Below are 25,718 nucleotides of genomic sequence, written 5' to 3' on the forward strand. Positions count from 1 at the left end.
AGGATCTAAGCCAACCGGATGAATTACAAGCACCTGTACAACAACCCCAGGCAAGTCATGCTCATCAGCAGGGTACTGACCTAAACACACCAGATGAATTTCCACAACCTGAGGAGGATCTAAGCCAGCCAGGAGAAGACTTAGAGCAGCCTGATTCAAGTAATGCTCAACCAGCAACAGGTGGTTTAACTGCACAACAACCTCTCTCTCCATCTGTGCATCATTATCAGCCTTCTACTGCTTTTGGAGGAGGAGCGGCCAATACTGCTACTCATGGAATGCAGCAACCTCTTATTGATAACACTCCTTTCGATAGCGGGTCCATTTCTTCAATGGCAATCAACCAATCCATACTTGGGATGACTTTGGTCACCCTAGTCACTTTGTGTTTCTCTGGATTTTTATTTTGATTAGATAGTACTGGTACAACTTTATTGCAGTCAAGGTGAAGTACTAGCTCCTGTGTGTAAGTTTGCTTGTGTAATAGTTGCTTTAGCAGCATTTCTTGTACTTCAGAAGAATTTTAAATTTAAACCTTCTTTCCAACTTCAAATACTTTCACTATCCGGCGCCATGCCAAATGAGGGGCAGCAGCAAGACTTTTAACCTGCTTAACTTGAGGATGGCCTGAGACGCTGCTGCACGTCTCGATTGCATATTACCCACAGAACCCAGCTTCAAGTCTACCCAATATCGCAAAAACAAAAACTAGCTCCTGCATCTGTAAATGTATCCACATGATGAACTTTCCATGGGTTTATAAGGTGTAAAAGATAACTCATTTGAGGCTATTACCATTACCAAATTGGCCAAAGACAACAAAATAAAAGAAACAATAACATGGATTGTCACAATTAACTTTGCTTCACTACAATCTCAATAGTAAATCATAAACACCATTTTAAGATTTCTACTAGACAAATTCTTCCTTTCATCTATACTTGTCTTTCTTCCTCCTATTTGTGTTGTATGCTGCTACTCAAATCCAAGGTGCTGCTGCAACTGACATGAAAGCACTACACTTTTTAGCTTTTTCTTCATCGAATTCCCTCTCCAGCAACTTCAAAGCTTCAATTTCCTCATCCTCACTTCTCAATTCATTCTTCAATTGTTGCACTTCCGTTTCCAAATCCTGAATCTTTTTCTGACGAGCACTTGCTTCAGCTTCCATGACTCTAATCTTCTCTTTAATTACCTCAATTTCATCTCTATTTGCTTTCCCAATCACTGAAATCTTACTAAGATTATCAAACTTCTGTTTCAGTTTGACAACATTATACCCCATTTCTTCCAAAGTTGTCATCTGCCAAGTATATTCCCCTGCTTTAGCATAAAACTCAAGAGGGTCAACAGATTCCTGCAACTTCTCAGCAAGATTTGTGAATTCTAAATCAAACATCAACTTCATACCCTTTCTAGCACCAGGTGGGTATTTCTCTAAGGGTTTCAGATGAGGGTTTTGAGGCATTATTTGAAATAGCTTCTCCTGAGAAGTAATGAAATCATTTGGAACCTGAAGACAGTGGATATCCCCTGGTGACAATCTAACTGATGCCATGGAAGGTGAAGAAAGAGGAGGAGGAGGTGTTTGTTGATGGTGATGAACAGAGGATGATGAAGAATGATTTGAAGCACAAAGTATCCTCTTCCATTTGCTTACTGGTGTAGAGGTCTTCCTTCTGTGTACTGGTGGTGTAGAGGTTGTTGTGGTCTTAGCAGTACTTCTGTCTCTAAAATAGCAAGCAATACACTTAGACTGCAAACAGCAAGAAGAAGAGAGTAAGGATCAAAAGAAGAAGCAAGACATGAAACATAAGAATCCAAGATTGAATGGAAGTTTTTGTTAATTTCTTACTTGGGTTCTTCCACATACGTGAGTTACTACAGTGTTACACTCACTGCATTTGATTTCAGATTCAGCTCTTCTCTTCCTACTTTGTGAAGAACTGTTTATACTTTCACAACCACTACTAGATCGATCTTCTTTTTCCATGAATGATTCTTTCAAAGGGTTTTTCTGAAGGTAATAAAGTGAAATTAGCTTAGAGAAAGAGATGAAGAACAGCAGAGACAGTGAAGTAGTACTAGTAGTCAAAGTTGTGATTGTGAGTCTTCTAATACAACAAATGAAAATTTTGTTTGGTGAGAAAATTAAAATTTTCTGACCTGCTTTTTTTTATTACTGTACATGAGTAGGTACTGGGGTGCAGTGATTCAAATCTCAAACTAAGTGGACTTCAATTGGATGGGATTGATGTGCAAAGGGGTCAGACCTTTAAAAATAAACATAAAAACTGAAATGACACGATGTACAAGTTGAATATCCACAGGACTATCTATTCTATGGTGGTATTCAGCAATTTCAATATCAGCCCTTCTTGAATTTCTTTTTTTTTTTACGTGCCTCTATCGAACTCAACCAGTTGGACTGGTCCCACTATCAAACCCAACATCCAGTTGGACTGGTCCCACTGCCAAGCTCTTGGGCCCAAAACCAACAAAGTTGTATTTAAAGAACGATTTTTTGGGGACCATGGTTTTTTTGAGGGACCATGATTTTATTTTGGGTAAAGACATTAGAAGTAAATCTATGTCACCCCTTATATGGATATTTATATTAATACCTAAATTACCTTCCTGGTTAATTTTGGGTGATGATTAGTTAGGGTAATGATTAGTGAGATGATTAAGTTAAAGATAATTAGTGAGATTAAAAAATCAGATGGTTTTTTTTAAAGAAGTAGAATTATTGAGAGAGTAAAGTTAGAGAAGATGAAGAAGGAAAACATGAAAAACGATGGATTTGACCAACCACAACCGGAGGAAGGGTATTTCGGTACCCAGGTGTGCTTCAAACTTAGATAATGTTGGTTGAATTGCTCCAAACTTTCAAAAAAAATGAAAAATTTTATGTAGATTTGGGTCAGTTCGGTTACCATATATCAAGAACATGTAACCGAACACACCTGAAAGTGTAGTTCGGTTACGTTTTCCAAACACGCAGGTTACCGAACTCGCTCGTTAATGGAGGTTTTGGTCGTACAGTGTAATGTTCGGTTACCTAGGATAAAATGGTAGGTAACCGAACTTTGAACTTAACAGTTTATTTGGGTACATCTTGTGTGTTCGGTTAGTTCGCAAACTTCAACGCAACCAAGTTTCCAACCGAACTGCAGGTTAAAAGTAACCTAGTGTTAGAAGTTCGGTTGGTTCGCAAACTTCAACATATTTTGCGAATCAACATAACTGGGCTTATATATGCATATATGCAATTAGGCAAACGTTCGGTTATTACGTAAGTTCGGTGATATCCTTATTTTGCGAAGGAACCGAACTTATGGACTTCTGTTGTTCTAATACAAGGAGTTCGGTTAAAAGTATTTTTTGCGAATCAACCGAACTCTATTGGTTAAGTTCGGTTACTTTGTAGTTTTAAAATTTTTTGCGAAAAAACCGAACTCTATTGGCTAAGTTCGGTTTTTTTGGAACTCAAGATAGTGACCACAACAACACAGTTCGGTTAGACTGGATTTGTTTTTTTTTTCGGTTCTAAGGGTGGAGTTCGGTTACTTTGTAGTTTTAAAATTTTTTGCGAAACAACCGGACAGAGAGTTCGGTGACTTAGTTTTAAATCCAATATCACCGAACTGTTCTTCGTGTTCTTCATTTTCAAGAAGTTCGGTTAGTAAAACCCTATTTTTGGAAAATCTTCCTAGCCGAACATGGCTCTGTAACTCCTACTAAAACCCTATTTTGATGATTTCTATTCAATTGAAGCAATCAAAATCAAATTAAAGTGAAGGGTTTGTTGGAAAATACCTCCGGAGTGGTCCCATGGCAGAATCAGGCTGCGGCTGGCGTCTTTTATACTCGATAAAATTATCATGTAACAGAACTTAATTGTGATTGCATTGATGTTGTTACATTTCTTAAATAGGCGGTGGTGGTGGTGGTGGTGGTGGGAGGAGGTGGTGGTGGTAATCGGTGGTTGGTGGTGGTGATAATCGGAGGTGGTGGTGGTGGTAATCTGCGGTGGTGGTGGTAATCGGTGGTTGGTGGTTGTGATAATTGGAGGTGGTGGTGGTGGTAATCGGCGGTGGTGGGCGGTGTTGGTGGTTATATATATATAGGTGGTTATTAGGTTGGTTTTAAATTAAATTAGGTTAAGGGTAGGTTAGTCATTTCAACGTTTTAGGACACCCCTTATCATTATAGGGAAGGTGGCATAATAAAACCATGGTCCCCCCAAAAAAATCATGGTCCCCAAAAAATCGTTCTTTTTAAGGGACCATGGTTTTTTTGGGGGGACTTAGGCCAACCTCCCTATACTTATAAGGAGTGTCCCAAAGTTAGATAAATGCCCATTTACCCTTTACTTTAATTTAAATTAAAATTAACTTAATAACTATATAAATCTAATCATATACTCCTACATCTAATCTAAATGAATTTATTAACCAAAATCAAAAGAGCAATCGAAAAATTTTAGTTTTGAAAAAATGTTTATTCTCTTCTTCTTCTCTCTTTCCTTGACGTTCCTCGTTCGATTGAAAAACCCATCAATCTTTTTAATTCGTTTTTGGATAGGAAAATTGAGTAGAAATCATCAAAATATGGTTTAAATGGATGTTAAAGAGGCATGTTCGGTTAGGAATAGTTTAAAAAAAACTAGTTTTGTAACCGAACATTCTGAAACCAAGAACACGAAGAACACTTCGGTTATCACGAATTTAATTTTTCATAACCGAACTCCGAGTTCGGTTGGTTCGCAAAAAATTCTAAAACTAGTTAGTAACCGAACTCTACCCATAATACAAAAAAAAAAAAAGTAACCTAACTGTTTTATTTTTCCTACTATGTTGAGTTATGATATAACCGAACTTTACCTACCTTGTTCGGTTGGTTCGCAAAAATTTCTAAAACTATCTAGTAACCGAACTCTACTTGTATTCCAAAAAGAATTTTTTTTTTCAATGTAACCGAACTGTGTTATTTTGCCTACTATGTTGAGTTTCAATTTAACCGAACTTGTTCCACTATGTTCGGTTTGTTCGCAAAAAATCTTGACAAACCGAACTCTTCACTAATTGCATACATGTGGAGTTCGGTTAGATATGTTGTTGGGTTAAAGTTTGCGAACCAACCGAACATTACTCTGTAAGTCCTATAAACAAAGTTCGGTAACCTGCGTGTATGGAAAAGGTAACCGAACAACTAAAAACCTCCATTAAAGAACGAGTTCGGTAACCTGCATATATGGAAAAGGTAACCGAATTACACTTTCAGATGAGTTCGGTAACCTGTTCTTCACATAAGGTAACCGAACAAGCCCAAATCTACCCTAAAAATTTACAGTCTTTTGAAAATTTGGAGCAATTCAACCAACATTATCTAAGTTTGAAACATACCTGGGTACCCAAATACTCTTCTTTCGGTTGTGGTTGGTAAAATCATTTGTTTTTCATGTTTTCCTTCTTCATCTTCTCCAACTTTACTCTCTCAATAATTCTGCTTCTTTTTAAAAAAAAAGCCATCTGATTTTTTAACCTCATTAATTATCTTTAACTTAATCATTTTACTAATCACTACGCTAACTATTATTAACACAAACTAATCATTACCAAAAAATTAATCAAGAGGGTAATTTAGGTATTAATATAAATATCTAGATAAGGGGTGACCTAGATTTACTTCTAATGTCTTTACCCAAAATAAAACCATGGTCCCCCCAGAATAACCATGGTCCCCAAAAAACCGTTCTATTTAAAAGGCATACCCTAGTTAGCAATTCGAGGTACGGGTAGTAATTCGGGACGACATAGTACGAGAATTATACGGATTCAGATAGGTCGGATTCGGTCAAAAATCCGGTCAATGGTTCGTTGTTCGAACAGTAGTTCGGAACGGCATACGTACGTGCATGTTCGTTTTATAAATGTGAGTTCGGCACTTAAAATTCAGCTTACATATATGACAAATTGACAAGTATTATGACCTTATTACGAGACTAATTTTATTTGTATATGATATATAAGATGGAAAAAAAATATTTTAGCGTGATTATTTAACAAGAGGTAAACAATTTAATCGCATAAATGTATTATAAAACGACTTTATAGACTTTTAAACAAAAATCAACATATAAAACACTGGTTAAACGACTACCAATAGAAAATTTTAACTGAATAATTGTATTTAAATATAAAGTATATACGAAATCAAACAAAAATCAATCAACATAACTCTGGTCAGAGAGTTGCCTATGGGAATTCTAGTTCAGAAATATCATTCGGATTCGGTCAGTTCGGATACGTTCGCGAATCATTTGCGAGGTCCACGAACTAGGTTCGTAGTTCGGAAGTATCATTCGGATTCGGACAATTCGGATGCGTATCATTCGGATTCGGACAGTTCAGATACGTGAATCATTCGGAGAATTACTAACTAGGAGGCATACACCCGATGGGCAGCTCTCGGACCCAAAATCAACAAAATTGTATTTAAAAGGCATACCCCCAATTTAAGTAGGGAAAAATACGGTTTAGTCCAAAAATCAATACAAAGGTACAATTTAGTCCAGTTCGAGTCAACTAGGTACAGATTAGTCCAAAAATATGGAAAGTACCCTAATAACCCTCATTATTTATTATTTAGTCCAAATATTTGCAATTTAATCCACACTGACTCATGATGATGTCAGCAATTTTGAATAATATAAAAGATAATTAAAAACAATTTATCTTTTGAACCGCTCGTCCAAAATCGACAAACTTTATATATTTGGAAAGCATTTTTCGAGAGCTACAAAAAGAGTACCCTTATGACTATATAATTTTCATTTCTTAAAATTTTTAATTTACATTAGTGTGTACAATTATGTACACCGCTGCAAAGATCCAAAAAATCCAGAATCCATGATAGCCAAACTGCACCCTAATCCAAAAAATCCAGAATCCAAGCTCCAGTTGGGTAACATCCAGATTTGCAGAGGTAAGTTTAGCAGATAACCTGCATCGAGGACAAACCAATGAAGATAAGAAATCGCAGCTTGAAAAGAAAGTGATTATCCTTTCACCAACATTCGCATAAGAAAACAAAGCAAGAAAAGGATCAAAATAAAAAGTTACTTAGTTTATGGTCAGAGACACAATCCATATGGGCATTACTACACAAACTTAATATGGCTTCGAAACATCCCAGTACAGTGATTCATTGCACTTTACCAAAAAGGAGATTACTAACATGCACAACAGATCAATCATACTCACACCCGGACCTACTTTTTCATGATAAGTATATTGGTGCATCAATATATTCATTCCTGTGAAACATTTCTAAAAGCGATCCTTCATAACCATAAACAAACCTACTTTTTCATTAAAAATACACTGGTGCATCAATGTGTACACCCCTGCAAAACATGCAGAAAAATGATCATTCATAACCACTCACAAACCTACTTTTACACGAGGATTACAGAGGTGCACCAATACTTACAGCGCTTCAAAACATGCATAAATCTAATCATTCACAACTGCACACAAACCTATTTTTTCATGGGAATTACTTCCCACAAGTGCACCAATATGTACACCGTTGTAAAACAAGGAAAACGTACTTTTTCATAAGATTTACACAGGTGCACCAATATGTACACCCCTGTAAAACATTCACAACACCAATCATTCATATTAACAATCAACAAGTGTAAAACTATATACACATTAGCTATCTACATGTGTATAATTATGTACACATTAAGAATCAATATGTTATTTCATTATGCGAAGGTTGTACTTATCAAATTCAATTAAGAAAGCATAAAACACACAATCATGTTATCAGTTAGGACCAATATTAAGGTAGGAATCATCAAGAACCAAAGTATACAACTAGAACAAATTCCTTGCACCGTGTTGCATCATCTTGGGCTGCAAGCATAGCAACATAAGTTGGGAACTCATCTTTATCATCTTTGACCTTCACTACACCTGCAATTGGGATAAATAAAAAGGTTGAGAACTTGAGATACTAATAGCGGTATGATTTTTGTTATTTTTTTTCTAAATATAGGAAGTTTGCTTCTCAACATTTAGCATGTGGTTCAACAATATGTGCACCACTGCCTTAGACTAAGAAGGAGATGAGTAATATCTTTTAAACCTGGAAGTTTCAAAATTATTTCAGCATGTGGTTCAACTATATACACATTAATATCAACAGGTGTACATTTATGTACACATTAACAATAGCAGGTGTACGTTTATGTACACGCTAACAACGTTAACAATAGAAGGTGTACATTTATGTACACGCTAACAATAGCAGGTGTACATTTATGTGCACATTATCCAAAAAACATCAAATTTCTATAGAAGTATCGCTGATGCATCTCTAATAATTAGTAAAGTCATCCGATGTTGAATGCAACTCCAAGAAAAGAGTAGGGTACATGTGACCCAAAAAAATGTAAATGTTCAAAAAATTATTGGAATAGACCGAGAAATAGGCTTCATCCTATTGGATAATCCTAACAACCGACATTTATAATTTCAATATCAGAACAAGTCTACGGAACTAACATTTCTTACAAATTCAATGTTAGAACAAGTCGGTCAACATCTACCCATACTAGCCCAAACATTAGACTAAATTTTAAATCAGCAGGGTCATATTATTACAAAGAAAGTATTCTGAGCAGAAAATTGGCATTTTTCCATTCAGTTCTTCTTTAGAAGGAAACCACCAATTTTGGGATGACTAGCGAACATATCAGTATCATTTTCTTTAAATTTTGTTGTGTTACTGCCAAGTCAAGTATACTCAAACTAGTAAAATTTTTATATTTGACTTTTTATGCGCAACGATACAGTGAGTTAATATCATATTAAACTGCATTATTAATAGCTAACTCTAGCGACAAAGAAGAAAAGAACATGTACCTTGGAATTGGATGAACAAGAGTCATCTAACATCGCTTTCTATATCTCACTTCAAATGGGGTTGCATCCAACTGACTTTCTGAAAAAAAAAATCATAATTAAAATTCATGAATGACAACAAGGGATACACATAGATAACCACATAATAATAAAGGAAGGCAAAATATACGCAGATGTTAGATCACTAATACACCATATCCAACGATTTGGCTGACACACACCAAGGTCCACATTAGTAGTAACACACCAACGTCCACATTAGTAGTAAAGACCAAATAAATTCCGTATTGTGCTCATATTTATCTACAGCCACGTATAGAACAGACCAAAAAAGACCGGATAACTAATCAAATCATATCACACTACTCGTATCAGATTTTTGTTTCATAAGTTTGGAATTCATATATTAAGCTCACGAAACAATTGGTACAACAGTAGTAGGAGTGCTACTGGGTTTAATTTTCCTCGGCATGAACCTATGCTTTGGTAGTGAATCATTATTATAATGATAAACATAAGAAAAGCCACCATGCCTAGTTACATCCATTCTTCGCATTTCAATCTTAAGATGAAATTCTCAGTAACTTCCACTTGATCGGTATACAAAACAACGGACCTATTGTTGCACTAACCAACGAGAAGTGACTAAAATCTAATTGATATATTATTAAAGTCTGCGGGCATCCAACTCAAAACCAGTTGGCAATGAGTGGAGAGGCCCTAATAGATTATAAACTGTAGGATCTTAAATAACCCAACCATGTGGGACTAATAATAATCTTAACACGCCCCCTCACGTGTAGCCTCGGCGGGTCTTACAAACACGTGGACAATTAAATCGGGTGACGCAGAAGTAAAGGTGCGGTTAACTGACTCAACACAAATAGCCTGCTCTGATACCATATCAAAATTTGCGGGCATCCAACTCAAAACCAATTGGCAATGAGTGGAGAGGCCCTAATAGATTATAAACTGCAGGATCTTAAATAACCCAACCATGTGGGACTAATAATAATCTCAACATATATGCTTCCAATAATTTTCCACCACTACCCATAAATAAATTATAATGTCTATCAAGAACACCACCATTATAAAGTTGAACCACATACTTTTTCTTAGTAAATAAAATTGCAAAGACTATACCCCGAAGCTAACATACTCCAGTTAACTATTTATCATGAGTGCTACTCAGTATCGACAATAGATATACCTATTCATGGAAGAGGCGAAATGCTATTCTAGGATTTAAGGCAGTACGAGTGCGAAGCAACAAAAAATAGTAACTAACAGGGGAAAAACAAAATGAATTTCGAGGAAAAACAGATTGAATTTCGACAATTAATTGACGTTTGATTTTAACCAAAAATGAACTTATCATGTGAACAAGACACCGAAATAAGTTTCATTTGAAAATAAAACCAATCAAAATAAAGACGAAATCAAATCTACAAAAAAATCGAAGAAAATAGCGAAGAAATCTCTGAAATAAACATGATAGAAGATCAAAAACCTTACCAGGAAATCTCTGATGAAAAACAAAACCAAAAATCGCATCTCTCTCGTCAAAAACCTGTCCGTCTCTCGTCAAAATTTCAGATCTATAAGTTTTAGCCTATTTCTCTCTTTTTGCATAAAATGAAAACAAAAATTAGGGTATTTTGAGAATAACATAAATCGGATCGGTAATAATTTGGACCAAATCGTACAAAAAGGGATTAAATTGTCCATGTTTTGTACCACGCCTGAGAGGATTGGACTAATCAGTATAACGCCCAACATATTTGGGATTAAACGTTAATGCAACATATTTGGGATTAACCGTTAATTTCTACATTTAAGTATGAAGGTGGGGTTAACATATTTGGGATTAAACGTTAATTTCTACATTTAAGTATTAAAAGGTGGGGTTATCAAAAGGTGGGGTTAGGGATAAGATCGGTAACAAAAAAGGGAGTGCCCATATTGTCGTAACCAGGCTTAGGCTGGACACCCAATTCTCAATTTCTACATTTAAGTATTAAAAGGTGGGGCTAGGGATAAGATCGGTAATAAAAAAGGGAGTGCCCATATTGTCGTAACCAGGCTTAGGCTGGACACCCAATTCTCGCATACAATGGGCGAGTTTTGACCACTCATCATTTCCCATTATCTGCCTGAATGATCATGGTTTTAAGTGGGCATTTGCCATCCCCGTTTATTACTCTCATTTTGGCATTCCCTCCTTTGGACTTCTTAATGTGGGACTATTAGTTAGTATCACATTGAGCTCTGAGTCTGACTACTAAACTCGACTTGTATAGATTCCAAGTCCTGCTACGTACGGAACATAAAGAATAAACTTGAAGTAAATACAAACATCAAGAACTTGAACTCTTGAAGTCGAAAAGTATATGCCAAGAGATTTTGAGATAAATGTTTATGCAAGGAACTTGTTTTGAAGCATACTTGGTTTTTTTTAGGCATACTAAATGGTGACAAAATAGGGTCACTATATAAAAGACCATCACCCTTTATCCACCCATTTTTAATAATGGCAAATATACCCTTATTTAATTAGTATTAATGATAATGATTAGATGTTAATGATTGTGATTAATTAGTGTTGCTAAAGATCGATTAAAGTTAAGTAAGATCTGTTTTTTTTTGTGAGAGAGTTTGGGATTTGGGGAGGAACAAAAAGTGAAAAAAACCTAGATTTTAGAGATTTATGAGAAATCTGAGAATTTTGCGATTTAAAATGGGTGATGAGGAACTCTATGCTAATAATACACGAGTATAGTTGTATAAGATGTTTAGTTTCCTTTCTTTGGGTTGAATCATCAAAAATTTTGTTTTTTTCGGAGATCTGTTTTGGGTTCGGCTAAAAACTAAAGGCCGAACTTTACGCGCGAAGAACCACCCGGCTTATAAATTTAAAGCAGAACCCAAGTAATTGAATTTTTATTTATGGTTCGGCTCATTCGAACTCGTCTAATAGTTAGCGAACCTTAAGTTTATTCATTGTAGTTTAAGAGGCAACTTACATTATAATGTTCGGCTCAAGATTTGGCAATACCAAAATCAGCCGAACATCAATGAATCTCTGAACCTATTCAAGTCAGAAGTTCGGCTGAAAATATAGAAAAATCGAATCAGCCGAACTTAATGTTTTTCTAAACTATAAATTAGGTTCGGTTCAAAATTGATATTTGTTGATCAGCCGAACTGTTCTTATGAAAAACAAAAATATGAAAATGAAGATAGGTTCAATTAGGGATTTTGCGACAGTTTGATATCTCTAGCGCAACACTTCGTTTTACTGATTTTAAAGTTGTGACTTAATCAACGATCAAAGATTTATGAGCGAACGATTAATCGACGACGAAAAAATATTCAAACGGTTTAAGAGGGAGAATAAGATAAGAATAATTCAACTGATTTTGATTAGGTTTATGTATTTGATTTTGATTAGTTTAGATTTAAGTAATTTAAAATAATTAAGGGTAACTTAGTAATCTACCCATTGTCAGGACACCCCTTATAAGCATACCCTAGATTGTATCATCATTTAGTATGCCTTAAAAAAATCAGTATGCCTCCAAAAAGATTTCTTATGCAATGCAAATGTTATTTTCTCCGCGTTTCGTAGGCCCGATTTGTAAGAATCATCTTAGTCATAATGGGCTGCCCATCTCAACCATCACAATAAGAATGTTGGCCATATACATTTGAGGTTTCGAATGTTGTCATTATATTTAAGAACTTTTCTATATAGGGTTTGGAACTTAGAGATTATAATAGTAGCAAATCTACTATAGCTGCCGACTTCAGACGTATAAGTTATTAGCAGAGAGATTAGAGGTGGTCTAGTGGGAGATCTAAACAACATGTGAGAACTTTTATTGTTAGAATTGTGTGAAGCTTTGTGCGTAAAGATTTCGTAAGATGGAGAAGTTTCCTAATAAAATAATGCTAGACATACTATATCGTTTACCTAACCAAACCATGATCAGCTGCAAACTAGTTTGCAAACTCTGTCGAGATATATCAAGTAATATCAAGGTAGGTCTCCTTTTCCAGTTTAGGAAAGAACCTGCTCTAAAGTTTGGTTATGGAGGAGAACAATATGATGATGTTGATATGCAAGGGCATTACTCTTACAAGACACTTGTAGAATTCGATAAACATCGGTCTATTGAGCTAGAACCTCCTTTTTCTGTAATGGTTGGTTCATGTAACGGTTTGGTTTGTTTCGGGGTGACGGATAAGTCTATTGTTGCACATGATCCTATCTATATCTGCAAATCATATTATTGAGGAATATGTTTATCTTCCAGCAACATTCAACTATGGCGAAGCATATGACGAGAGCACGAGTAGTTATTTTCATTGTGGATTTGGTTATCATCATTCCATGGATGAGTATAAAATTTTTAGAATCTATAATGAGTTATTTAATTCTAATAACAGGTGCGGCCAAGTTCAAGTGTACACTTTGGGTAGTGGTCATGGGTGGAGAGATATAGGTAGAATTGCTTACCCTTTAGGTTTTTATCCCGGAGTTTGTGAAAATGGAACCCTTTATTGGATGAAGTTGTAGCTTCGACTTAGCAGCTGTGGAGTTCAAATTGATGCCATTATCACCATTTTTTTTTGATAGATCAAAGAGAATAGAATAAAATGCACACAAGCCGTGTGCGGGCGAACACAACAACCAAGAGCGAAAAGCCCACAGAAAAGTGACAGGGATTTCTGAGAATACAAAGAAATTTCTAAGAAAACAAAGAGTGTCAACAAAAGACACAACTAGTGAAACCTAAAAAACAATGAGCAACTTGCAAACCGCAATGAGAACCACTTCCTAAAGTCATTTAAGACCAGTAAACATCTTCTATAAATAAATCATCGTGGTTTTTTTCCAGATCGCTAAGCATCTCTTCACGGTTAGTCTTCAAAGGTGGAAATTCTAATCCCCAAGAAGATCCAAAATCCACTAGTTTATTTGCGGATACCTTACTAGGAGCTTTAGATTTAGGAGGCTTTTTATTTTTTAAACTTGAAAGAGAACCATTTGGAAACATACTTGTACCTTTAGATTTTATACTCAACTTCATACCAATACCTATACCTATAATTGGCTTGTGCAATGACGGCTTTGTGGTGCTTGCTTTTGGATCTTTCTGAGCTAACTGGGATTCTTCTTCTTCTTCTTCTTCTTAAAACCATGAAACTTGTTATGAGATTCAAAACCCGGGGGGATGGTGGGCTCGGTAGGTGAGGTGCTTGCAACTTCCACAACCGTTAGAGATGTAGAATTCTGTAAGTTTTTTTGTTTTTTCTGTTTTTCGGTGCCTTTATTTCTTTTATAGCAAACCCACTCTCCAAGAACTTTTTCTTGTTCAAGAACCTTCTCACCATTCACACACATCTCTGCAGTGGGATCAACAGTAGTAGACGAAACTTGAAGCACATAATCAACTATCATTTTCTCCACTATTTCAGGCTCTAACCTTTTCTCAACAGATGTTGACTGGGATGTAGTAACATAAACAACTATCAATTGTCGTGGAACCTTGGTACATTTACTACTAGAATATCCAAATTTAGCACAAGAGAGACATCTTGGAGGTTTCCATGAGTATTCTACAAGGACATTGAATTCTTTTCCATCAAAATAAACTGGGATAGAGTCTGGATAATCAAAATCAACTTCAATTTCAACACAGACCCTCGCAAAGCTCATTCTAGTTCTAGCCAATATATGTTTATCGACGAGCAAAGGAGTTCCCAAAGCACTAGAAATCATGTTGATTCCCTTCTCAATCCATAAATGAATAGGGATCTTCCTCAAGTTCATCCAAATAGGTATTTTCTTTATTTCTTGAACTGATTCTTCAATAAAAAGATGCCATGTCGGATCACAAAATTTTTACTTGAAATAAAGATAGAACCATGTTCTAAGCCAGCAACTCTATCCTCTCCTAGCTAAAATTCAAATAAGAAAACTGAACCATCATGAATGGTCATTTGAAATTTACCTTTGGGATTCCACTCCTTCTTCACAGTAGATTCAATGACAGAGAAAGAAGGGCATCCACCCACAAAATAGCCGACCAGAAATTTTTCGCAGACCTTAATTTCTTCTTCAAAATTGGCAGCTGATATGATAATCTTCTTATCGTTACCAGATTGAGGTTTGGAATAAGACAATTTGCTAGTAGAAAAACCTCCTGAGCGTTCCTTATCACTAGGTTTGAAGAGTGACCTCCATTTTTCATTCCTAGGGTTTCCAACAACAACCCCTTTTGACATCTCTGATTCTGCTGGAAAATCCTGCTTATCATCACCACTAGAAGAGCCAGGGCTCTGATTCCAACCTTTACTGCCATTAGAAGCAATTAGGGGAGGGAAAACATCAAACCCCGAGCTTGATTCGTCTTCAACCATGGTAGATATGAGGAAGACAATCAATCTCCTCCATACTCAAATCTAAAACAAAAATCCCACCTCATACTTGTAGACCAGAAGAGTAGGAAGAAAGGGCATAAAAAGTCAAGGAATTTGAGTGAGAAAATATGGAGAAATCGAAAAGCTAAGTTTGAAAAAGTTTCGCCTTTTTTTCTCTCAGAACTTTCTCTCTCCTGGATTTTTAAAAATACTACGAATAGCAGATCCCATTATCACCACCAGTTTCTCGCCGTAATAATGGTCTCGAATTCGACACACTTTTTCCTGAAAGTTTTGGGTGGGTATTTGTGTTATGTCCATGAGAGGTGGGAAAATTCTTTATCCACATATGGGTATTAGAGAAAAAGAAAAAGTGTAGCATGCATGACATGAAAGGGCTTGCATGGAACGACTTGTGGAGTTGGAGTAAGAATTTTAGTACACCATGCACCAAGAATGTGGCATGTTTTCCATTTGGGATAACAAAGACCAATCAAGTTCTACTGTTGCTAACATAACTGTCTTTTGTTATGACTCGAAAACTACAATACTCCAAAAAATCTGGGACGATCGTTAGAGGGAGAGTATTCAAGCAATTCCTCAAGCGTTTAGTCTTGTTTTACTCAAGGAATTAGGAGAAAAATCCGAGAGAAGAAAATAATTACATGTAGACACTCCTTCCGTCCATTTATATTTGACAAGAAATCTATATTGATAATTTTGTCCATTGAAATGTACTTGATATGGCTTGGATGCCTGTTAACAAAGCTCTTCTTGGGATAGCAGATACTGAATCCAGGAGGCTTGTCATCTAAAGACTCAGAAGTTATTCTTTATTTTTTAGATAATCAGTAGATGATTGATAACTTGAGTGTTATTCCGGTTAGAATATGTTAGTGGATTTTTTTTTAATTCTTAATAGTTATTTCTTTTCGTAATTCGGAAGAATTTAGTTCAATAGCATATGGTTGAAATGTGAACATGGCGACGCATATATGAACATGGCTTTTGTAACATATATGCAGGAGTGTAATTCCATCCCTTCAAATTTGAATAAGCCCAAGCCCAATAATCTACTAAATTCTCGAAATAGCATACTCCCCGTTGGCACAACTGGTTCAATTCTTGTTCTTTTTTTTCCTTTAAACGCATCTCTTACTTTTTTTTTGATACTAAAGAGTGGCTTTTATTGATTAGCTATTGTAAAAGACATAATCATCCTCAATGAGTTTAGAGATATCAGGAGGAAAGTTTGAAACATAAGAAAAACTTTGAGCTTCAAGTCTAGATTTTCTTGCTAGCTCATGAGCTACACTATTACCTAGTCTATTAACTAACTTGCAAAACCAAAAAGAATTACTTGAAAACTTGTTCTTGATAGCTGAAATGAAGTGTCGATTAAACCAGTGCACTTGTGATTCTCCATTGTTAATAGAGTTTACCACATTTGCACAATCCATTTCAAAGATAACTTTGTCATATCCATGTTCCTCAATCCAGTCCACTTCCTTGACTAGAGCTTTGCACTCAAAATGTTCAGCTCCCACATCTGCCTCCACTTCCTCTTCCAGTTGGATGCCTTTCACTCCTGCTGCATTTCCTGCATGATCACGCACAATTAGTCCAGTGATGCCTTTTTTAGTTTCAGAAATGCAAGAGGCATCTATATTTATCTCAAGGAATCCTTCCTCAGGAGGGATCCATTCCTTGATGAGAATATTACATTGTTCCTGAGCAGAAATGGGAGCAACAACATGGTTACGAGATGAATTAAATTTTGTATCCTGTATATAGCACTGCTTTTATTACGAGCAATATCCTGAAAGATTAGATTGCACCTGTCCTTCCAAATATACCATATAGTGCACATTAATTTAATCACATAATCCTCATTTCTGTTACCATAGTGTAGTTCTTCATCTGCAATGAACCAATAAGCTACCCAAGATTGAAAAGAATTATAGTGCTGAGTATCAGAAATGATATCTACATTTAATGTATTCCAGATGGATCTAGCATACTCACATTCAACCAACAAATGATTAACAGTTTCAAGGTTGTGATTACAGAACTTACAATGTAGTTCAATATCAGGGTTATAACTAGCAAGCTTAACTCTGACAGGAACAATGTTTTTTAAACATTTCCAGACAAAAAGTTGTACTCTATGAGGTACTTTAAATTTCCATAGATGTTTCCAAACATCTTTATAAATGGGGTCTCCTGCAGTAGCATTATTAACAGAACTATCACAAAGAGTATTGTAAGCACTCTTAACAGTGAAATTACCCTTCATGTCAGGTTTCCAAATCAAATAATCTTCACCAGTGGGAGGAATATGCATATTAAGGATAGCAGTGGAGGTATCATGATTAAAAATAGAGAAGATAAGCTGCTCATTCCAGTTTCTAGTACCAGGTAGAAAAAGATCACAAACCAAAGTATAAGATAACAGGCTAGAAAGACCCACAGTTGGGACAGGTGGACTATTGAAGCCAATAATCCAGTTATCAAGACAAATGTTGATTTTAGTACCACACTGAACAATCCACATAGAGTTTTGTTGAACAACCTCAATACCAGAGTAAATTCTTTTCCAAATCCAAGAAGAATTTTCTTTTAATTCATCCAAATGGAGCAAACTACCATCTTTACCATATTTAGCTCTAACAATTTGCATACACAGATAACTATCATCATTACAGGCCTTCCATGCTAGTTTGGTTAACATGGCAGTATTGAAGTGTTCAAGATTTCTGAAACCTAGGCCACCCAAAGATTTTGGAATACTCATATTGTTCCAACCTAATAAACATAGACCTCTATTACTACTGTGTCCCAAAAATGTTTTTGAATATCATCCATTTGATTGATTAAGGTTTTAGGAATTCTAAAACAACCCATCTGATAAGTAGGTATGGTATTTAAAACATGTTTTACCATAACAGTTCTAGCATAGTGGTTCATAGTTTTACCTTTCCAAATCTTGATTCTAGTACCAAAAGATTGAGCCAATGGCTTAAAGGCTTTAGTTTTGTTCTTTTCTAATAACAAAGTGACACCTAAATAAGTATCACTATCGTTCATTTCAGTCATTTTGAGCTCTCCAGCAAAAATTTCTTTAGTACCAGGGCTAAGGTTATGACTAAAGTAAACACTAGACTTATTCAAGTTGAGCATTTTCCCAGGCACACTACCAAAATAATCAAGAGTATTCAAAATACCAGCAATATTGTGCATATCAGCTTGAGCAAAAATAAGGATGTCATCAGCAAACATTAGATGGGTAATACCTGGAGCATTCCTAGCTGCTTTAACTCCTGAAATTTGATGATTAGTTTCAGCATTTAATAACAGTCTAGAAAAGAATTACATACAGAGTATAAAAAGATAAGGTGATAGAGGATCACCTTGTCTAAGACCTCTAGAAGTATTAAAACCATGAGTAGGGGACCCATTTAAAAGGATAGAGATGTGTGTAATAGAAATATACTGGTTTATGTAATTACAGAATTTTTCATCAAAGCCAAAAATTTTAAGAACTCCAAGTAAAAAAGGTCATTCTATTCTATCAAAGGCTTTAGAAAGATCAAGTTTTAAAGCCATTGTGCCACTATGACCTTCTTTATGTTTCATGGAGTGGATCATCTCATGAGCCACAATGATGTTGTCATGAATATCTCTACCTGGAACAAAAGCTGCTTGGTAAGAGAAATCAGATGCTTTAGATGAGGTTGAACTCTATCTGTCATAATCTTAGAAATAACCTTATAAATAGTATTACACAAACCTGTAGGTCTGAAATCCACAGGTTTAATAGCAGTATCAGTCTTAGGTATCAAACTAAGATAAGTTTTGTTGAAAGTTGTTGGCGTGAACCCTGTTTCAAAAAAACTTTGAATAACATTAGTAACATCCTGCCTTACAATGTCCCAATTGTATTTGTAAAAACCAGATTGAAAACCATCTGGTCCAAGTGAGCCCCAAGCATTCATATGTTTAATGGTTTCAAAAATTTCATCACTAGAAGGTATTATATTCAGCTGAGAATTATCCTGAGCATTAATAACAGTTGGGATGATATCAAAAGTAGTATCAGTGAAAACTGGATTGGAAGTTTTACTTACCTTCTCAAAATGGCTAACAAGCATATTAGCAATATCATCATAATCATTATACCAGATACCATTATCATCACATAAACAATCAATATTCTTCCTAAACATCCTTCTATTGGCTAAAGTGTGAAAGTATTTAGTATTTTGATCCACATCTGTAATGAAGGTATCACCGGATTTCTGTTTATAAAACTCATATTTAATGTTAAACCATTCATCCAATTTCCTAGTGAGGGTAACAATGTTTTCATGCTGAGCCCCAGAAGTATCATTTTGAGCTGTCTCAAGTTGAGTTTTTAAGTTATTAATATTTCTATCAATATCTCCAAATTCAATTTTATTCCAATGTGAAAATCTTTTCCTAGTACTGTGCTATTTAGCAATCAGTTGAAAACCTGCAGATCCAGAAAAATTAGTAGCCCAAGCAATAGATAATTGAGTTTTAAAAGCAAAATGTTTCATCCACATGGCAAAAAATTTAAAAGGCCTCCAGGAGTTCCTGCTAATAACTTGTGGTATTAACAATACAGGACAATGATCAGATCCAACTTGAACCAAGTGCATGAGCTTAGCTTGGGGAAAAGAATTACACCAATAGCTGTTACCTATATCCATGTCAAGTCTAGATTTTCTACTGCCAGTCCCAAAACTGTTACTGGTCCAAGTGTAATGTTTACCAGTAAAACCTATATCCATAAGTCCACAAGTATTAACTTTATCTTGAACAAACCTATGTTCAACAAAAAAGTTAGCAGCTTCAGATATGTCATGCATATGGAAGTTCAAATCACCTATTACAATCCAAGGTTGCCTGATATTTTCACTAATTCTTTGAAGAAAATCCCATTGTTTTTTTTTTCTTATCAAAATAGGTTGAACCATACATAAAAGAAACAAGGACATCTGGTTTACTAGGATCAATTTTGGTGATAACATGTATCATGTTTATTGAGACATCTTGGACTTCACAATGCACTCCATCTTTCACACTAGAATTAGTCCTCCAGCTAGACCAATTCTATCAATGTGAACATAATTGCAGTAACTTAGAGAATTAGCTAAGGAAACCATTTTATCACTGTCTATTTTTGTTTCAGAGAGAAACAAAAAATCAGGTGAGTGCTTCTTAACCAGAACAAAAACTTGATTTCTAGTGAATTTTTTTGCTAGACCTTGAACATTCCAAGCTAGGACTTTCATGTTTGCAGAAATATTTATAGAAAAATCAAAAGAAATAAAAAAAATAGTTTGTAAGGTAGTAGATAAAGAAATAGTTACCAGAACTGCAGTAGCCTCATTCATATCATGGGAGCACTCTCTTGCAGGTAGTTCTCCTTCCTCAGCCAAGTCATGCTCCATCCCATCAAAATGTTCCAATCTAACAGATGATCCAGTATTAAGACCAGCAATGTTCTTATGAATATCATGAGACTGTAAAACAGGACTCAGGGTGACTTTTGTCAATGTGTCCTCTTCTGTATCTTCACTTCTAGATCTCTTAGCTCTTCTCTATTCTTCTTGTTTCTCAGCCCTTTCTTTTTCCTCAAGCTGTCTCTGACTTACTTCACAAACCCTTTGCAGCAAAAGATCTAAATCCTCAGTTATTTCAACACCATAGGCTCTAGCAAGATTATGGCAATAAGTGACATATTCCTCATTTGTGTATTTTCTGATTTTTAAATCCAAAGCAGTGTTTTCACATTCTTCATCATCATGGTCTATAGTGAAACACTCTTTGCAAAGAAGATGAGGTTGTCTTTCCCAATGATAACAAACACTCTTTGCAAAGAAGATGAGGTTGTCTTTCCCAATGATAGCAAACCCAACACCATAGGCTCTAGCAAGATTATGGCAATAAGTGACATATTCCTCATTTGTGTATTTTCTGATTTTTAAATCCAAAGCAGTGTTTTCACATTCTTCATCATCATGGTCTATAGTGAAACACTCTTTGGAAAGAAGATGAGGTTGTCTTTCCCAATGATAGCAAACCCAAGTTACCCCACCAGCAGTATTCCACCATCCACCTCTATGCATAGGTTTCTTTAGATCTATTTTGACTCTTGCAGTAATCATTGAGCCAGCCACAAGTCTACAATTTCCTGGTTCAGTTTTAATCTTTGGGCCTAATTCAACTAGAGCTTCATCAATAACCTGAACCGAGTGATGTTCAATAAGAATGTTCTTGAACTGAACATTCCATTCTTGATGAGAAAAAACCTGATCCCTTACAACAATGGAGGGATCATATTTCTTGAGATTCAGATGATACTTCTTAATATTCCAGGGCCCCTTCTTAAGAACAGCTTCAACAATTTCATTTGAGGTGAACTTAAAAAGAAATATATTTTTATCAAGAGCACGTATATTCAAGATTTTATATTTCTTCCACAATTATGTGAATTATTTTATTATTTCATCTGTTTCAAAAGTATCTTTTGTGAAAAGCTTGCCAATGAGAGAATTGCTTAAATCCTCCGTTGCTGATGATATAGCTCTATTCGAACCAACAACTTTCCTAACTTGTCTTGCATTGAGATCACGAAGCTTAGCTGCCTGCATCTTTGAGGTAATTAAGGAGACCTGATTGTTTGAAGGTGAATCCATAACTCTGAACAGAAGTTGAGACTTTACTTTAGGGAAGACGATAAGCCAACACTTTGGTTTCTCCGTATTATATTGTTGAGAATCGTATAAAATATAACCAAAATTAGTTATACCGGTATAACTATTTTGAGAGGAAAAAGGAAAAGATATCTTCTTTTGAGCTGGAAAAATATATATAGATAGACTTGAATGGGATAGAGGTCAACTGATACGTAATCAATGCCCAATTGCATGCCCACCAATTTCGCTGAGTTATAGGGGGAAACTTTGAATTTTGAAAATTCAAATTTACAGTCTGGATCGGAAAGAAGAAATCGTTGTAACTTGACTTAATAGAATCAATGGGATCATAAACATGCTCTAAACTGAAATACTGGATCATAGTGATAGAAATCATTCTTTTGTTGATGGGTTGCAAAACTGCTATCGGAGGCGAAGTGAGGACTGTTGATTGCTGCAACAATAAAGTTGACAGAAGAAGATACCACCATGCCAAAGTCCAAAAATGGATGCCTGCCATGATGTTGAAAGAGGCCCTGCAAAAGATTTAAAAAGCCATTAGAAGAAGTAACAAAATATATGGGAGAAAAGAGAAAACAAAAAGGAAAAAACACTCAAAACGGTAAATAATGAAACTTATTAGAACAGGATTGTAGAAAATTAATTCATAGGTGAAGGAAAAGAAAGATTAGATAAAAGTTAAGTAGGGGATGTTAATAGAATCATGAAAAGAAGGATTCACTTATAAGAAGATCAAAAGATTGATGAAATCATCCCCTCAATTTCAATTTGGGAATAAAGAAATGGAAGTTCATGGCGTGGTATAACAGAGGTTGCTTGGCAAAGACTCGGGCCACCGCAGCTCTTACTTGTGTTACTTCTTATAAGTCAAGAACTATAATAATGAATCGCCTTCATTTTCATTTACGAATATTAGGGGTGAGTATGGGCCAGTATGGACCGGTTTTTCACCTCATCCGCATCCAATCCAATACATTACGGATTTCGAATTTGGCATCTGCATCCAATGGATGCACGGATGGACGGATTGGATACGGATAATCTAATGAATTTGTTTAGTTAAAATTTATAATAAAGAAAATAAACCCAACGCAGATGACTCTTTATAAAACCTACAAATCCTATATATGTATATAAATATAAATATGCAATGTATAATACCCCAAACAAACACCTTAAGAACTCCTAAATGATCCATAATATTTTCTAGAACTATATAAATGCCTTTAATTTAACGGATATGGATATTCAACGGATTTTCAAGGTTGCATCCGGGCCCGATCCGTAATCCGTTGGATTTTAAAAATTTCATCCGCATCCAACCCATTAACTAATGGTCCGGGCATCTATCCACAAAAGAACGGTTGGTCCTGGTTAAATCCGCGGATTACGGGTCAAATGCTCACACCTAACGGATACGATGAAGTTGTAAAATTCTTGTAGAAACTGAATTCCCATTCAAGCCCAATTATGTCCCACATTCCTCATCGAGAGAGATTCACATCACTTTAAGTAATGCCAGTAACCGATTAACCATCGAGCAATGATATTACAAGCGCGCATGTGGATAGGGTTCCCATAAACTTCAGATCCTCTGAAGATATTGCGCGATTATGAGCTCATTTTTTTTGAAAAGGTAACATGGATTGTCAAAACTTTAACTTTGCTCAACTATAATCTCAAAAGTAGACTCATTCTTCCTTCATCTACTATACCTTCCTCTTGTTTGTGTTATATGCTACTACTCAAATCCAAGGTGCTGTTGCACCTGACAAAAAGCCATTCAACTTGTTAGCTTTTTCTTCAGCTAATTCCCTTTTCTAATCAACACTTGCTTCAGCATCTAAAACTCCAATCTTCTCTCTCATTTGCTCAATGTCATCTCTCTTTGCTTTCCCAATCAATGAAATCGTTCTGAGTACATCAAACTTGTCTTTTGGTTTGACAACATTATACCCCATGACGAAGAAGGATTTGAAGAAGCAAAAAGCATCCGCTTCCATTTGTGTAGAGGTCTTCCTTCTGTGTGCTGGTGTTGTAGAGGTTGTTGTGGTCTTAGCAGTAGTACTTCTGTCTCTAAAACAGCAAGCAATACGCTTAGACTGCAACACAAAAACAAGAAGAAGAAGAGAGTTAGGATCAAAAGAAGAAGGAAAATATGAAAGATAATACTACAATAAGATTAAATTGAATTTGTTGTTGTTAATTTCTTCCTCCACATAATTGAGTTACTACAGTGTTACACTCACTGCATTTCATTTCAGATTCAGCTCCTCTTCCTTGTTTGTGAAGTACTACTGTTTATACTTTCATAACCACTACTAGATCTATCTTCTTCCATGCATTTATGGTTCACTCTCCCAAGGGGATCCACAACTAATAGTTAGACCTTCATTTCATTTCTTAGTCCCACAATGATGACACTGCGAAATGAAGCCTAGTTTAAAGAGACTGGAATCGGGAAACTGGACACGACCTTACTTGAACAGGATCTGTTCTATAGGCTCGTACCTCTGTATCCTTGAGTTCTAAGGAGACAGGAACCTCAGTGTGGTTGATGAACCAGGACCGCACGACCAGAGCGTGATTAATGGCTCACAAGGCCTATGATGTAGGCCCTGTGGCTGTAGATGATCGTTCTCAGCTTGGTCCTTTGCCTGCTGTGGTGGTCGTGCGGTTGTCTGACAGACTCCAAAACCTTTTTTTTTTTTTCTTTTTTTTTTTTTTTTGGAGGCGACAAAATGGATGGCCTAACTTCTGAACCTGAAAACATCGTTACCATCCACCAGCACATTAAAGAGACGAAAGAAGAGATTGAGTTTTATTTGATTTTGAATGAAATGAATGGTAGCAAACCTTGAATTATTATAAACTGCACTGTGCGATGCCTTACTCACACGCAGCTGCATAATGCTATTTTTGGTACTCCGCGAATCTTAACCCTGTGCAAGAATCTAATAACATCTGACTGCCCCGAGCTCGTCAAATTCTTTATTTTTGAGGATAGTCAGTAGATGATTATCTTTTGGTACTTCTGAAGAATTTAATTGAATACCATATGGTTTGTATGCTTCAAAAAAGAAGAAGCATATGGATTGAAATGCACAAGGACTTCCACTAACAAAATCATGGGTGCATAAACCAGTGATCTATTGCGAAATTTTGGATACAACGTGTTTCCTTTAATTTCCTCAATGTCATATCTCTTTGCTTTTCCAATCACTGAAATCTTATTGAGCATATCAAACTTCTCTTTCGGTTCGACAACATTATACCCCATGGTGAAGAAGAAGGACCCGAAGCAAAAAGCATCCGCTTCCATTTGTGTAGTAGATGTGATGTGCAAAGGGGTCAGATCTTTAAAATAAACACAAAAACTGAAATGACACAATGTACATAGATCTTAGTATATGACAAAAGTAGAGCTAATACTGAAACTGTTGATTTTCGAGTATACCCATCTCAAGGATGGGAAAGACTTATATAATTTGAATTTGGAAATTGTTCAACAATTTTTGATTTAAGTTTTAAAAGGTGGCTAGGGTAGGGATCAGGTCGGCAACAATGCAAGTTTTGACCACTAATCATTTCCCATTATCTG

The 25,718-nt window shown here is 35.7% G+C and overlaps 1 protein-coding gene and 2 non-coding genes across 3 annotated transcripts; 1 reads left to right on the forward strand and 2 right to left on the reverse strand.

Annotated features, from left to right (window-relative positions):
• Positions 1–824: 824 nt before the first annotated feature.
• LOC113316771 (DUF724 domain-containing protein 7-like) lies at positions 825–2,095 on the reverse strand. The gene is made up of 2 exons (XM_026564923.1): positions 1,856–2,095; positions 825–1,756 (listed from the first exon to the last, which is right to left on the reverse strand). Exons 1-2 carry the CDS (start codon positions 1,991–1,993, stop codon positions 980–982), a joined length of 915 nt encoding a protein of 304 aa, XP_026420708.1. The 5' UTR covers positions 1,994–2,095; the 3' UTR covers positions 825–979.
• An 8,883-nt stretch (positions 2,096–10,978) lies between these two features.
• On the reverse strand, positions 10,979–11,089 carry LOC113342078. Its single transcript, XR_003356379.1, has one exon. It is a non-coding gene; the product is annotated as a small nucleolar RNA Z279/snoR105/snoR108 (small nucleolar RNA).
• A 13,499-nt stretch (positions 11,090–24,588) lies between these two features.
• Positions 24,589–24,808, forward strand: LOC113342580. The gene has a single exon (XR_003356738.1). It is a non-coding gene; the product is annotated as a small nucleolar RNA U3 (small nucleolar RNA).
• The last annotated feature ends 910 nt before the right edge of the window (positions 24,809–25,718 follow it).

This window comes from Papaver somniferum, chromosome 1 (genome assembly GCF_003573695.1).
Source record: "Papaver somniferum cultivar HN1 chromosome 1, ASM357369v1, whole genome shotgun sequence".
NCBI lineage: Eukaryota > Viridiplantae > Streptophyta > Magnoliopsida > Ranunculales > Papaveraceae > Papaver > Papaver somniferum.

Coding starts and splice junctions, on each gene's coding strand:
- LOC113316771 (XM_026564923.1), bottom strand. CDS start 1,993: ATGGAAAAAGAAGATCGATCTAGTAGTGGTTGTGAAAGTATAAACAGT. Junction 1,757..1,855: donor ACGTATGTGGAAGAACCCAA/GTAAGAAATTAA, acceptor TGCTGTTTGCAG/TCTAAGTGTATTGCTTGCTA.